Raw genomic sequence first — 15,995 nt, 5'->3', positions numbered from 1 at the left:
TAGCACTACACGCTACGAATCCCAGCTGTGGAGACACTGGTATCGTTGTCTCGTTGTAGGACATTGATCATTCTTTTAATCTGGATTTTTAACTTATGTATTGTGTTTTTTTTTAATATAAATGATGATGTTTTTATAAGTGATATACTAAGATTTTATATGTATTTTATGATATTAATATGCAATGCATTTTTAATGTAATGTTGCCCCTTGTCTGGACCTCGAGTCTGTAATGAAGTTTATTATTATTATTATTATTTATTGAAACGTACAGAATAGTGAAAGGCCTGGATAGAGTGGATGTGGAGAGGATTTTCCAATAGTGGGAGAGTCTAGAACGAGAGGTTTAAAGCCTCAGAATTAAAGGACATTCTTTTCGGAAGGAGATGAGGAGAAATTTCTTTAGTCATAGGGTGATTAGTCAGAGTTTAAGAAAGAACTGCAGATGCTGGAAAAATCGAAGGTAGACAAAAATGCTGGAGAAACTCAGCGGGTGAGGCAGCATCTATGAGGCGAAGGAATAGGTGACGTTTCGGGTCAAGACCCTTCTTCAGACTGATGTGGGGGTGGGGGTGGCGGGAAGAAGAAAGGAAAAGGCGGAGACAGTAGGCTGTGGGAGAGCAGGGAAGGGGAAGGGAAGGAGGGAGACAGGACTACCTGAAATTGGAGAAGTCAATGTTCACACTGTTGGGATGTAAACTGCCCAAGCGAAATATGAGTTGCTGCTCCTCCCATTTGCGGTGAGACTCGCTCTGGCCATGGAGGAGGCCCAGGGCAGAAAGGTCGGATTTGGAATGGGAGGGGTAGTAGAAGTGCCGAGCCACCAGGAGATCAGGTTGGTCAAAGCGATCGCCAAGCCTGCGCTTGGTCTCATCGATGTAGAGCAGTTGACACCTAGAACGGGTGCAATAAATGAGGTTGGAGGAGGTGCAGGTGAACCTCTGCCTCACCTGGAAAGACTGCTTGGGTCCTTGGATGGAGTCGCGGGGGGAGGTAAAGCGACAAGTGTAGCATTTCCTGTGGTTGCAAGGGAAAGTATCAGGGGAGGGGGTGGTTTGGGTGTGAAGGGACGAATTGACCAGGGAGTTATGGAGGGAGCGGTCTCTGCGGAAAACCGAAAGGAGAGGAGATGGGAAGATGTGGCGGGATTTGTTGGAGGTGGCGAAAATGTTGGAGGATTATCTGTGGTATGTGACGGCTGGTGGGGTGGAAGCTGAGGATGAAGGGGACACTGCCCTTGTTACGAGTGGGGGGATGGGGAGTGAGAGCAGAGTTACGGGATATAGAGGAGACCCTGGTGAGAGCCTCATCTATAGTTGAAGAGGTGAACCCCTGTTACTCTGTCTTTGTTACGAGTGGGGGGGGATAGGGAGTAAGAGCGGAGTGAGACCGGAGCTACGGGATATAGAGGATATAGTGATTAGTCAGAGGGTGGAATTCTTTGCCAAAGAAGGCTGTGGAGGACAAGTCAGTGGATATTTTTAAGGCAGAGATAGATAGATTCTTGATTAGTACAGGTGTCAGAGGTTATGGGGAGAAGGCAGGAGAATGGGGTTAGGAGGGAGGGATAGATCATTGAATGGCAGACTTGGTGGGCTGAATGGCCTAATTCTACTGCTATTCCTTTTGACATGAATCGTTGAACATTTTACAGGCCGTAAATCTTCGGTTTCTGCTCACGTGGAGTATTGTGTGCAGCATTTGGAGTATTGCGTGTGTTCTGGTCACCACATCACAGGAAGAATGTGGCGACTTTGAAAAGGGTGGGGAGGAGGTTTACTACAATGATGCCTGGATTAGGGAGCATTTGCTACACTGAGTGGTCGCGACGTTTCCTCTGGAATGCCCGAGGTTGAGAGGAATATAAAATTATGACAAAAGGATTGAAGAGTTGCGAATTGTGATGGAAATATGAGGAAATGTATGGATCCGGGAAGGAGGTGGGGTGGGGGCGTGAAATTGGTGCGAGTCTGGTGGGGCAAGGGGGTCTGGTGGGAAGAAAGAGGGGTGTGGGGAAGAAATGGGAGGGGATGGGTTTTTACATAATTCAGTGACCATACCATTGGGTCTGAATATGAGCAACGCGTTTGGCAATAAGGGCAAGACAGGAAAATGTTGTTGAGATGGAAAAGCAGCTATAATCTTGAAAGGCCGAGTTGCTCAAGGGGTCAAATGGGCTACCTCTGCTCCTGCTTCTATGTAAAATTATATAATCCCCATTAAGTGTAAATAGCTGCTTTTCACAATGACGTTTAACAGAGAACAAATGGTATAGTTTCTTACCTGTGACTGAAGATCTCCTTTTTCTGCAATGAGCTGGAAGTACTGGTACAGATCTAACTCCATAATTTGACCATTGGAGCTAAAGTTTCCCGCCCTTTCTGTTAACCGAACCTTTTCAGGTAGAGTTTCTCCATTAAGGGCAACATTGTCAGCCACTGTGTGAAACAAAGAGAAATGAACTGGTTTCGGAGTTGTTATCGTCATTCTCATTAACCTAGAAGATACACTAAAATATGCAAGAAAGCAAAAAAATGTATTATTATCTCATTGCATAAACAAAAACTTCTTGAAACCAAGATGCAATATTTAATGTTTAAGAAGGAACTGCAGATGCTGGAGAATCGAAGGTTACACAAAAAAGCTGGAGAAACTCAGCGGGTGCAGCAGCATCTATGGAGCGAAGGAAATAGGCAACGTTTCGGGCCGGCCCGAAACGTTGCCTATTTCCTTCGCTCCATAGATGCTGCTGCACCCGCTGAGTTTCTCCAGCTTTTTTGTGTAACATGCAATATTTAATGTTGTATTAGTAATACAATAATCTTATCCATCAAGAGTTAAACATTTTTACGGTCAGAAGATTATTAGGAGTGATATTTATGAATGCATTCAAGGGAGTGCTTTACCTTAGTGGTGGGATTTCCCCTCACACTTCAAACCAATTATAGCCTCTAAAGTTAAAATACATCCTGAGGCACTTCACAGATGCCAAATTGGTGACCCTCGGACTATCTTTGATCTGACTTTGCTGGCTTTACCTTGCACTAAACGTTATTCCCTTATCATGTATCTATAAGCTGTAAATGGCTCGATTGCAATCATGTGTTGTCTTTCCGCTGACATATATGTGGCGACTATTGCGTCCCTCGCGTATGCAAGCAAAGAATTTCACTGTGACATGTCTCACGTGACAATAAAGTATCCATTCATTCATTCATTCTTCCATTCATTCACAGGGAAATTCTTGAAGTGAGGTGAGTGCTGTTTGTATTTTGTGTGTATGTCCCTTTAAGGGCCGGCTCCCTTGGTTCCAGCAACCAGCTAGGTGCTGACAGCAGCAGGAGCTTGAAATAGATCAAAACAGCAGCTGGCAGAGTGTAGCTTTGCACAGAGAAATCTGACAATGCTATCCTGTGAAACATGCCATTTAAAGTTATAATCTTCATGGGACTTTTAAAAAACAGGGTGACTCAACGCTTTGTTAGCACCAGTAAAACATAGAAAACAAATATCCATGCTATTGCTTGGTCTGCTGAGTGTCTCCGGCTTTTCCTGTCAAAATTAATGATTGCAAGAGGCCAGATTTAGAGGACTGCAAAGAAGATTGGTCTTGACCTGAAACGTCACCCATTCCTTCTCTCCAGAGATGCTGCCTGTCCCGCTGAGTTACTCCAGCTTTTTGTGCCTATCTTTGGTTTAAACCAGCATCTGCAGTTCCTTCTTACACATTGCACAATGGGAAGGCAATGTAGGCCAACACAATGGGTGGTGTTAGGTGGACGAGATGTGAGGTTGCAGAGTATAAATATGTCACACTTAAACTGATTGAGTCAATTAATTGAAATATACAGCATGGAGACAGGCCCTTCGACCCAATGATTCCAATCGATCACCCAATCACATTAGTTCTATGCTTTCCCATTTTCTCATTCACTCCCCACAGATAGCACAATGGGCTTAGCCGGTTCAAATCCCGCTTGGAGTGCATACTGTCGTTGTGTCCTTGGGCAAGACACTTCACCCACCTTTGCCTGTAATGGAGACGGCGGCAGGCGCGGGCACACCGCGACGCCCTGTGTCTCCCTTTCAAGGGAGATGCTAAAAATGCATTTCGTTGTCTCTGTACTGTACACTGACAATGACAATAAATTGAATCATTTCATTTCATTTTCATTTCATTTCAAACTTGGGGCAATTTACCACGACCAATTAACGTACAAACTCCCCCATGTATTTGGGATGTGGGAGGAAACCGGAGCACCCGGAGGAAATCCGCGCGTTCACAGGGAGGGAGTGCAAACTCCACAAGGACAGCAACCGATGTCGGATCAAAGCCGTGTCACTTGTGCCGTGAGGCAGCAGCATTACCAGCTGTGCCATTGTGCTGGCCCTAAATAATTCAGACCACAATTATATCTGGAATACAAAATTCAAATGTCCAGCCCTGGTATGTTTGTATGTTACAAAAATGTTGATTTATCTGGTTGAAATACATACATGTGATTCTGTGAACTGCCCCTAAATTTATTCTTTATGCATAACTAGAACGACTCAAAAACAAGACACAAAATGCTGGAGTTACTCAGTGGGTCAGGCAGCATCTCTGGAGAACATGATAAGCGATGTTTCTGATCGCGACCCTTCTTCAAAACTATTCAGTCTGTGGGTTGTTATGATCCCCATATTCTCTTTATTTACAGGCCCATATGTTTTTTTGAACCTTATTCCTGCTTTTAATTTGTTTTGCCTGTTATTGTTTGCATTTTCACTGCGACTCAGTCTGAAGAAGGGTCTTCTTCCGAAACGTCACCTATTCCTTCGCTCCATAGATGCTGCCTCACCCGCTGAGTTTCTCCAGCATTTCTGTCTGCCTCGACAGTGATCATCTTGATATGATTGGATTTCCATTAAAAAAATTGGAATAAAGTCACCAGGCTTTTGGTTAAATAAAGAAGCAAATTTCAAAATCAATTGGATTACTAATCACTAAATGGATTTGAGCTCCAATGCTGCTTTACCATTGCAAACTCCGTTAGGGAAAGATCGATATAAAGATGGAAAACAATTATCATGATTTATGGGTATTTTTTTATTGATCCATAAACCATATAACAATTTACAGCACGGAAACAGGCCATCTTGACCCTTCTAGTCCGTGCCGAACTCGTATTCTCCCCTAGTCCCATATATCCCATAAACTAAAATATACGTCAAGCCCTTCCAGATGGTTCTCTCATGTTCCTTAAAAATATTAAGACATCAAATGTAATTATGTCATAAATAAAGCCAACAGAAATAATTCCTGACGTACACTTTTCAAGTGTATCATATGCAGTGGTTCTACAGATCTATGCCAAGTGAAGTTTGTTTTGCTTTCTGCATTGACAGCTTCTTAACGCTTCCTCTCATTAGTGTTCTTGGATAACTTTCCCACCTATTTCAAACCATACCACATCATATAACTAGTAAATGCATTATCTTTTCCAAAGTTTAAAAGTATATTCATCAGCTTCCACATTATTGCAGGATAGGAATTCTGAAAATTACCTCAATATATTCTTTCTGATAAAATATTTCTTCAAGGATAATCAATATTCACAAGTTTATAAGTGATAGGAGCAGAATTAGGACATTAACTCATCGTCTACTCCGCCATTCAATCATTGCTGATGTTTCTTTCCCTCTTTACCCCATTCTCCTGCCTTATCCCCATAACTCCTGACACCCGTACTAATCAAGATCTATCTATCTCTGCCTTAAAAATATCCATTGACTTGGCGTCCACAGCCGTCTATGACATTTACTCTTTGCAAATTGAAAAGTAATTTAGAGAACTGGCTTGTGTCTAAGTATTGGCATGGATCTGTTGAACTGATCGGCTGATTCTGTACTATAAATATTTATATCAATACTATAACTACCATATTTTGCTGCAGTTCTGTAATGAACGAGAGCTGCTTCACAATGCTGTGGAAGATTAATCCCATTAAGATACCTGTAGCCCTGTTAAAACAGAGATGATTAATGACACTTAAAAATACAGCCTATTGATGATTCAACATGACTTAATAATACTTAAATTAAAGGATTAAACGCCTACCAAAATCATATGTGCCACAAAGTTTCCACCCAGTGCAGCAAATGTGTAATACACCAGGGCCTGGAAAATATTTGTAACAAAATTAGTACTGTGTCTTAACTAGCCTCAGTGCTAACAAATTAATTGTAATGCAATTAGTTCAACTATTTCATTGGGAGAGACTCATTAGCAGCCTAGTATTCAGTCACTTATTTGAATCGTAGTAACTCTAGCATACTTTATAGAGGTGACATTGAAAACATCTGTCATTTTGCATTGCGTTGATTTAAGTAAATGCTTGATAATCTAGTGCTAAGTGCATTCGGGTCTTAACACAAAATATAGATGATTGAATGCAGACGAGTGTTATGACCAGTCAAATGATTTGGACGAGGGGATTGATGGCTTTGTGGCCAAGTTTGCGGATGATACGAAAATAGGTGGAAGGGCAGGTAGTGTAGAGAAAGCAAGGACACTGCAGAAGGACTTGGACAGGTTAGGAGAGTGGGCAGAGAAGTGGCAGATGGAATATAGTGTAGCAAAGTGTGGAGTCATGAATTTTGGCAGTAAGAATAAAGTAGGAATAAAGGCGTAGACTATTTTCAAAACGGGGAGAATCCAGAAATTGGAGGTGCAAAGGGACTTGGGAGTGCTGGTGCAGGATTCCCAGAAAGTTAATCTGCAAGTCGAATCGATAGTAAAGAAACTAAACTCAATGCTAGCATTTATTTCAAGAGGAACTGTGTACAAAAACAGGGATGTAATGCTGAGGTTCCATAAGGTGCTGGTCAGGCTGCATTTGGAGTACTGTGAGCAAATTTGGGCCCCGTATCTGAGGAAGGATATGCTGGCTCTGGAGAGGGTCCAGAGGACGTTTACAAGAATGACCCCCGGAATGAGTGGGTTAACCTATGATGAGCGTTTGTCGACACCGGGTCGGTTCTAGCTGCAGTTTAGAAGAATGAGGGGTGACCTCATTGAAACATGCATAATAATGAAAGGCTTGGATAGAGTGGATGTGGAGAGAATGTTTCCACTAGTGGGAGAGTTTAGGACTAGAGATCACAGACTCAGAATTCATGGAAATTCTTATAGGAAGGGGATGAGGACATTTTTATTTAGTCAGAGGATGATGAATCTGTGGAATCCTTTGCCACAGAAGACTGTGGAGGCCAAGTCAGTCGACATTTTTAAGACAGAGATAGATAGAATCTTGATGAGTACAGGTGTCAGGGGTCATGGGGAGAAGGCAGAAGAATGGGGTTGGGAGGGAGAAATAGATCAGCCATGATTGAATGGCGGAGTAGACTTGATGGACCGAATATCACTTATGACCTTATGACCTAAATATATAAACTCATTCTCTCTCTCCCAACTTTGATTGTATCTACATCCATTCTGTTTAAGTGACACCTTTTGGATTAGACAATAGACAATAGGTGCAGGAGTACGCCATTTGGCCCTTCGAGCCAGCACCGCCATTCATCATTAGATCATAAGTGATAGGAGCAGAATTAGACCATTCGGCCCATCAAGTCTTCTCCGCCATTCAATTATGGCTGAACAATCTCTCCCTCCTAACCCCATTCTCGTGCCTTCTCCCCATACCCTCTGACACCCGTCATAGAATGATACAGCGTGGAAACAGGGCCTTCAGCCCACACTTGAGCACACTGAGCAACATGGCGCAGTCCGAAATATCCACAAAATACTTTTGGTTTTCTCCTGGAACCTAACCTCGAGGTCTCTGTATTACTCTCTGAGCCACAGAGGATAATCATTATCTTAGGCTGCTTCTCTATACTTGCACATGGGATTGCTTGCATTTCCAAGAATATTAATGCATTGATTCACTTTTTTGTGGACTTTTAAACTGAGTTGAAGAACTATTTATCCATTCTTGCCCAATTATTTTGTTACACTATTTTGAAACCACAAAATAGGTTTCTGATCATTTTAGTTGCTTTAATGAAATTGTGATGCTTAAGTCTGCTGCAAAATTTCATGTGGAAACGTGGAACTGCAACGTGTTGGAATAATGCAGCATATCTGAGTAATATGGATAGGTGACATTTCAGGTCTTTCAGGCTGATTGTAATGGGAAGTGGGGTGGGAAAGAAAGGAATATTTCTTCTTTTTTTGTGTGTGTTGAGAACCTGAATAGAGATGAATGACTGCAATATCATTTGGTGGCACATATTGCCGTGATGCCAAGGTCAATTCAGAAGCCAAACTCCAGTCAAACAACAATTTAATTCACCATCAGCTTATTGAAACCTTTGTATCAAAAAAGACAATGACTGACATGCTGTTATTGGAATAATGATTAAGGGTCTGGACAAGTATCTTCTTACCTTGGGTTGGTTGTAGCTCCCACCAATACCAGTGGCATACATAAATCCTAAGGCCTGATAAACACATCAAAAAACTCCATAAATAATAAAAAATACTAGTTGATTGCCAATGTAATATACATTTCACAGTTTGTCATCCATTTGAAAATATGGCATTTACATATATTTTTTAAGAAATGAAAATAAGGCTAATTTAAGAACAATAACGAAATCATGTATATCAAATCTCATTCAATCTAAAGTACAAATATTAGACAATAGACAATAGGTGCAGCAGTAGGCCATTCGGCCCTTCGAGCCAGCACCGCCATTTAATGTGATCATGGCTGATCACCCGTACCTGCCTTCTCCCCATATCCCCTGACTCCGCTATTTTTAAGAGCCCTATCTAGCTCTCTCTTGAAAGCATCCAGAGAACCTGCCTCCACCGCCCTCTGAATTCTGAATAATTTATTTAAAACTTTTACCAGTAAAAGTTTTTCATGTGAAGAAGATAATATTTTTTAATAATTAAATTGTGTGCTGATGCGGGTAATGTGCTTGAGTTTTTGGACTTTGCAAATAGAGAGTTCTCTCAGCCAATTTGAAGGTGGGATGGAACAATGTCAAATGAAGGGAATATCAAAAAGTTGGAGGGCATTTTAATATGTTCCTCCTCTTGCCTACCACCTTGTGGGTTAATTGCAGTGCCATTAGCGGGATGTGTGAAACATTAACTGTCTTTGTGCTCGGGAAAATTTGTATTGAAGGAGAGAGAAAAACGACGGAAAAATATAAAACGCCATCTTTGACCCACCATTGGAAAATGACAAATAGGGAAGATTAAATTAAATCCCAACTTTAAATTCTGGAGAAGATTATTTTGCTTTATGAAGGACAACCAGGTTATTTTTTATTGCAACATCAATTATTTGAATCAAAGTCACTTTGAGGACCCATGTTTGATAAAGCTTTACCAATATATTGTAGATACTGGAATGTCCTTCAAAAGGTATTTCAATTTTATATTCGGCAAGAGAGAAATGACGACCATGTTCATTCTGTGTTACGTTATAGGGAGAGAGTTGGATATATTTCTTAGGGCTAGGTAGACAAAAGTGCTGGAGAAACTCAGCGGTTGCAGCAGCATCTATGGAGGGAAGGAAATAGGCAACGTTTCGGCCCGAAACGTTGCCTATTTCCTTCGCTCCATAGATGCTGCTGCACCCGCTGAGTTTATTTTTATTTTTTTAAATATTTTAATTAGAAGTGATGTACAATAATAATGATATAAGACATGAATAACATATTACATTTCATGTACAACTTCTTATTTTAAATTTAATAGTAGAAAAAAAAGGTAAGAAAAACAAAAAATATAGATAGAGAAAGGTTACACAAAAAAGCTGGAGAAAGCTGAAAAAAGAGAGAGAAAGTATTGTTTTGCTCAAAAAAAAAGAAGCAGGGGTGATGTGAACTAAGCAAAAAGAAAAAGAACAGGAAAGAGAAAAGAGAGAAGAAAGAAAAAAAAAAAAAATTGAAAAGGATATGCCTCCTTCATATCTTTACCCACCTCTCACCCAATTCTGAAAGACTTAATTTCTAAGGTTGCACCCGCTGAGTTTCTCCAGCACTTTTGTCTACCTTCGATTTTCCAGCATCTGCAGTTCCTTCTTAAACACTAGCTCTTAGGGCTAACGGGATCAAGGGATATGGGAAAAAAGCAGGAAGGGGGTACTGATTTTGCATGCTCAGCCATGGTCATATTGAATGGTGGTGCTGGCTTGAAGGGCCGAATGGCCTACTCCTGCACTGATTTTCTATGTTTCTCAGTCTATTTTCAAGCAACTCACAGTTTGGGCTTTGTGGGAGCCATTCTCTGCTAAGGCGTCAAAGAGATCTCTCGCTGCCGTAACGTTCTGGGGCAATTGATCACCGAACAATAGGGCATAGGCTATTCGCTCCATGGCTTTCGTGCTTCCCAAATCTGCTGCTTTCACCAGTAGTTTATAACCTCTGTGTAGAAATCATAACAATAGGCGTTACAGCAGAAAATGTGGCTTGCCAACGGTCTCCAAAGACATACATAGTTCTTTATTATATGATCATCACAGAGGGCAGCATGAAGTTGAAATATTCCGGTTACAAGGTCTACTAAAGAAGTCAGAGGACTGCCATAGGAGGTTTCACTTTAAAAAAAGAGTTTACTGTTGTATCAAGTGAAACTAGCTAATTGTATAAGGTCTTGCACATGGAGTCATACAGCACGGAAACAGGCCCTTCGGCCCAACTTGCTCACACTGACCAACATGCCCCATCCACACTAGCCCGACCTTCCTGTGTTTGGCCCCAATCCCTCTAAACCTGTCCTATCCACACGTCCAATTGTTTTTTTTAAACGGTGCAATAGTCCCTGCCTCAACTGACTCCTCTGGCAGCTTGTTCTATACACCCTCCACCCCTTGTGTGAAAAAGTGGAATCAAGACCAAATACCCACTGCCGAAAGATAGATGGAACAGTACAGCACAGCAACAGGTCCTTTGAACCACGATATCTGTGCGGACCATGATATCAAATTAAATGAAGCCCATCTGCCTGCACATGATCAACATCCCTCATTCCCCGCATGGTCACGTGCCTCCTGCCTCCTGAACATCATTACAGTCTCTGCTTCCACCACCAAGGTCAATAAATTGGAATGGTTCAGTTCAGAGTTACAGTGTGGAAACAGGCCCTTCAGCCCACCAAGTCTGTGCCGACCAGCGATCCCCACACACTAGTTCTATACTACACACCACGGACAAATAATTATACCAGTTTGCATCGTCCGACTCCACTCAACACCACTTCTTCAATATGATTTTCAGATTTTATATCATTAAGTACACTTAGGTAGCAGAGAAGTGAATTTGGTTGGAGCTTAGCAGGTTCTGTGCAATGGAAGTTGAGACGTGGGATAAACAAAACTAAAGAGCTGCAACACTAACAATGTGCAGCATGGATACTGTATAATACATTTATATAGGATATCTGTAAAGTCAGATCTTGTGACTAGAAGTTTATAAATACAGAAGCAGAAAAATCTTCAACGTCTTCCTGCTTAGTATTATTTTCGGTATTTCATCCCCTTACAAGATTGGTTAACACTCTTTGTAACACACCTGCAAAAGTTTCAATATAATAAAAGCACAGTAAAAAATTATTATTATTGAAAATAAATCTAAAAAAATGTTAATGCGTGATTACCATGAAAATCACCATAGTCATAAAGTGATACACAGTGTGGAAACAAGCCCTTCGGCCCAACTCGCCCGCACCGGCCAACATATCCCAGCTACACTAGTCCCACTTGCCTGCGCTTGGTCCATATCTCTCCAAACCTGTCCTATCCATGTACCTGTCTAACTGTTTCGTAAATGATGGGATAGTACCAGCCTCCTCTGGAAGCTTGTTCCATACACCTACCACCCTTTGTGTAAAAAAGTTACCCCTCGGATTCCTATTAAATCTTTTACCCTTCACCTTGAACCTATGTCCTCTGGTCCTCGAATCCCCTACTCTGGGCAAGAGACTCTATGCATCTTCCCGATCTATTCCTCTCTCTGTGCATCCACCCGATCTATTCCTAATCACTGAGAATTAAAGCAGGTAAGTCACTATCAATGGAAATGCAAGTCTTTATCTGGTGATGTTTATCTTTAATATTTATATTTTAGCTAAAATTGCTGGGAGTTAATTAGTTTATAATTCGAGACAAATTGTAACCGCCATGTCTTTTATTTGTACTCACTCCTTTCTTAAATTCTTATCTCTGGACCGCTTCAGGATTTTGGTGCCATTGTTATATAAATCTTCAATCTCCTGTTCTTCTTTGCTTTTCACAGTTTCCTGCTGAGCTGTTGTACTCAAAATATTACACGTAGTCAATATTAAAGTCAATTTTAATATTTAGCAAACAGTTAATTATACTGTTTATTTACCATAACTGAGATCCCCAGGATCAAGATCGGCTTCTTCCCAATAACCATCAGTATTTTGAACACTAACCATTATTCCAGCAACATTAATCTGCTGCGGGCTTTGTTTTTTGTCCGCACTATGGACTTTTGTTTTTCACTATTATAGTTATCTGGTATTACTGTTGGTTAATTTATTGTATTATAATGATTGAAATTTTTATTTGTGTAATTGTGTTAATGGGTCTGTTAAATTTTAGTTTAATTTATTGTCACAGGTACCGAGGTACAGTGAAAAGCTTTTGTTGTGTAGAATAGAATAGTTTCTTTATTGTCATTGTAACATGAACCATGTACAACGAAATTTTAAAATGTCAGCCAGTCAGTGCACCATTCAAACATTTCTAAAAGCTAACGATACATACAAGGTAAAATATTAAAAGATAAACAACTAAAATAAATATCACGAAAATAGCACGCATAAACACCCAACCCTCCATCCTTCTGTCGATTTCACAATGTACCACAGTCCCTTAGTATGTATCGCCCCTGCGTTCCTTGGCGGCTACATTTAGTGCTTTTATAGCAGTGGGGTAAAAACTGTTTTTTAGTCTGTTCGTCCTTGTCCTTGTAGATCTGTACCGTCTGCCTGACGGCAACAGTTCAAACAGGGAGTGTCCGGGGTGGGAAATGTCCTTTATGATACTCTGGGATTTTTTGGTGCAGCGGGAACTGTGTAAGTCCTCCAAGGTAAGGAGAGGGCAGCCGACAATCCTCTGGGCGTAGTCAATGGCCCTCTGGAGCGCTTTCCTCAGCATCCTGACTATCCAGTCAGCAGAAAGACAATACATACAGTAATTACAGTCGATCCATTTTACAGTGTACAGACACATGATAAGGGAATAACGTTTAGTGCAAGTTAAAGCCAGCAAAATCTGATCAAGGATAGTCAGAGGGTTACTAATGAGGTAAATTGTAGTTCAGCACTGCTCTCTGGTTGTGGTAGGACGATTCAGTTGCCTGATAACAGCTGGGAAGAAACTGTCCCCGAATCTGGTGGTAAGTGTTTTCACACTTCTGTACCTTTTGTCTGATGGGTGAGGGGAGAAGAGGGAGTGGACAGGGTGCGACTGGTCCTTGATTATGCTGCTGGTCTTGCCGAGGCAGCGTGAGGTATAAATCTAGTCAATAGAAGGGAGGTTGGTTTGTGTGATGGTCTGCGCTGCATCCACAATTCACTGCAATTTCTTGTGGTCTTGGATGGAGCTGTAGCACGCTGCAGCAAATTAGAATTTCATTGATCGTTGCTGGTACATAGGGCAATTATACCTCAATCATTCGTGACCAATGATTCTTTTCTCAATTTTTTCCCTTGCACCGCCACTTTCAACAAATTTCTTGATGGATGGAACTGTTCTTGATAACAAATGGAAAACTGTTCAACATTGGGCAATATATCAGAACAAAACTCATCCTAACCTCAGTGCCTGACCTATGAGTGCAGGCAAATGGAGGTTGTAGTGTTTAATAGCCTGATGGCTGTGGGGAAGTAGCTGTTCCTGAACCTGGGCATTACAGTTTTAAGGCTCCTATCTCCTTTTCCCGATGGCAGGAATAAAATAAGCGTATGGCCAAGATGGTGTGTGTCACTGATGATGCTGTCTCGCTGTCTTTTTACAGGTGGAGGGAAAAGTGTGGTCTCCCGTTAAAGCATGTTTAGTGCGAACAATCAGGGGTACATTTTCAGGTTAAAACATTACCCTGCCAAGTCCCAAAAAAACTTGGCTCCTGCTCTTTCCTATGTTGTGCTGGAGAAAATATCTTTATTTTTGAAAAAAAAGTGTGCAAGAAGGAACTGCAGATGCTGGTTTATTGATAGACACAAAAAGCTGGAGTAACTCAGCGGGGCAGGCAGCAGCTCTGGAGAGAAGGAATGGGTGACTCTTGATGGGTGACGTTTCAGGTCGAGACTCTTGTTCAGACTACAGATAGTCAGGGACTTTTGAAAATCCTGTGGGAAAAATAACTTATTGTGAGTCTGAAACTCTCTAGTCCCCTAATCCTCCAGACCATAACTCCAATGATACAATTGTTTTTGTAACACAAGGTTCCTTAGGAACTAGTTCTCTTCCAATATCGCATGATCGAGAATGTCAGAGGAGCAAAGACAAAGACAACTGTATAAGGGCGGCATGGTGACGCAGCGGTAGAGCTACTGCTTTACAGCGCCAGAGACCCAGGTTCGACCCTGACTATGTGTGCTTGTCAGTACAGAGTTTGTAAGTTCTCCCCGTGACCTGCGTGAGTTATCTCCAGATCTTCGGTTTCCTCCCTCACTCCAAAAACTTAAAGACGTACAAGTTTGTAGGTTAATTGGCTTGGTTATCAATGTAAAATTGTTCTTAGTATGTGTAGGGTAGTGTTAATGTGCTGGGATCGCAGACTCGGTGGGCCGAAGGACCTGCTTCCGCGCTGTATCTCTAAAGAAAAACAAAATTTGATCAAAATTAGCAGCAGCAAGAAGGACTCTCAAATGGTGAACTTTCTTAGGATAGGTAGCAAGTAACACATTATAGCAGAACTACCTGTGTTTGCCTCTGGTAATATCTCGGCATTGTTTCCAACCTCTTCAGCAATGGCTGCAGGCTGTCCATTTTGAGCCAACGCTGGCTCACCTTTTAACTCAACGTTTACTTGATATCTCTTTAGTTCCTCTGGCTCCAAAGATAAATTGTCATCCTCACTTTCCACATCCTAAAATGGAAGATCGTTTGGATTGAGTTGCAATACATTCCAAGATATTTAGAAACATTCAACAAATTATGTTCCCAAAACCATTTTGTAATTCTGGACTTTTTAAACTATCGGGAGCAACCTTCCTGCAACTGGTCTGTCTGGTACTTTTGGAATCTGAAAGATTTCCATGAGATCCCCTTTGATTCTTTATAAAAAAAATTGGGGCGGCAAGATAGAGTTGCTGCCTTACAGCTCCAGAGGCCGGGTTAGATCCTGACAATGGGTGATGCACGTACTGAGTTTGTACGTTCTCCCTGTGACCATGTGGGTGTTCTCTGGGTGCTCAGGTTTCTTCCCACACTCTAAAGATAATAATAATAATAATCTTTATTTATATAGCACTTTTCAACAAAACCAGTATTTGAACCAAAGTGCTTTACAGAGATTGATTAAATTAATTGAACAGATCAAATGTCAATATATCCATACAAAACAAAAAAGAGAAAAAAGAAAAAAGACACAGAACAGTACACTATAGAAATCAACATGAAACGTCCCCCCACAGCAGAATTCACTGTGAGGGAAGGCACTAAAAATATCCAGTTCTCCCCCTCATAGTCCACCCGAGGTCGGGGTCTATATGTGGCCTCCTCAGCCAACTCGATGTTCTCAGGCCCTCTGCCGCGAAGCTGGATCATCGGCGTCGGGTGAACATTCTTCAGCGGCCTGGACTGAAGCGGCCGCTTCCTCCCTGAAGACTGCAATGTCCAAAGTTCTCAGGCCGCGCTGGCCGGACCTCTGACACTGGCGAACTCGGACACCAGGCCCTGCGGTGTTGAAATCCAGTGCCGCCCGCCCGCGGCTGGACGCTCTGCAGCCGCAGCTCAGCG

General features: G+C 41.7%; 1 protein-coding gene across 11 annotated transcripts in view; it reads right to left on the bottom strand.

Annotated features, from left to right (window-relative positions):
- Positions 1-15,995, bottom strand: part of LOC129699267 (protein sel-1 homolog 1-like) — a 51,556-nt gene that overhangs the window by 23,433 nt on the left and 12,128 nt on the right. For 7 of the 11 annotated variants that reach the window (XR_008723811.1, XM_055638896.1, XM_055638900.1 and 4 more), the window contains 7 exons: positions 14,955-15,123; positions 12,204-12,309; positions 10,266-10,428; positions 8,434-8,487; positions 6,101-6,160; positions 5,922-6,003; positions 2,284-2,438 (listed from right to left, as the gene is read on the bottom strand). Coding sequence is in view for 10 of the 11 variants with exons in the window: in XM_055638896.1 (XP_055494871.1) it covers positions 2,284-2,438; positions 5,922-6,003; positions 6,101-6,160; positions 8,434-8,487; positions 10,266-10,428; positions 12,204-12,309; positions 14,955-15,123 (789 nt within the window). In the remaining variant the exon portion in view is untranslated. The remainder of the gene's footprint in view (positions 1-2,283; positions 2,439-5,921; positions 6,004-6,100; positions 6,161-8,433; positions 8,488-10,265; positions 10,429-12,203; positions 12,310-14,954; positions 15,124-15,995) is intronic. The other 4 variants (XM_055638904.1, XM_055638901.1, XM_055638899.1 and 1 more) reach the window with 3 other exon arrangements.

This window comes from Leucoraja erinacea, chromosome 8, assembly GCF_028641065.1.
Source record: "Leucoraja erinacea ecotype New England chromosome 8, Leri_hhj_1, whole genome shotgun sequence".
Taxonomy (NCBI): Eukaryota; Metazoa; Chordata; class Chondrichthyes; order Rajiformes; family Rajidae; genus Leucoraja; species Leucoraja erinaceus.
This window is presented reverse-complemented; position numbering and strand designations above follow the sequence as displayed.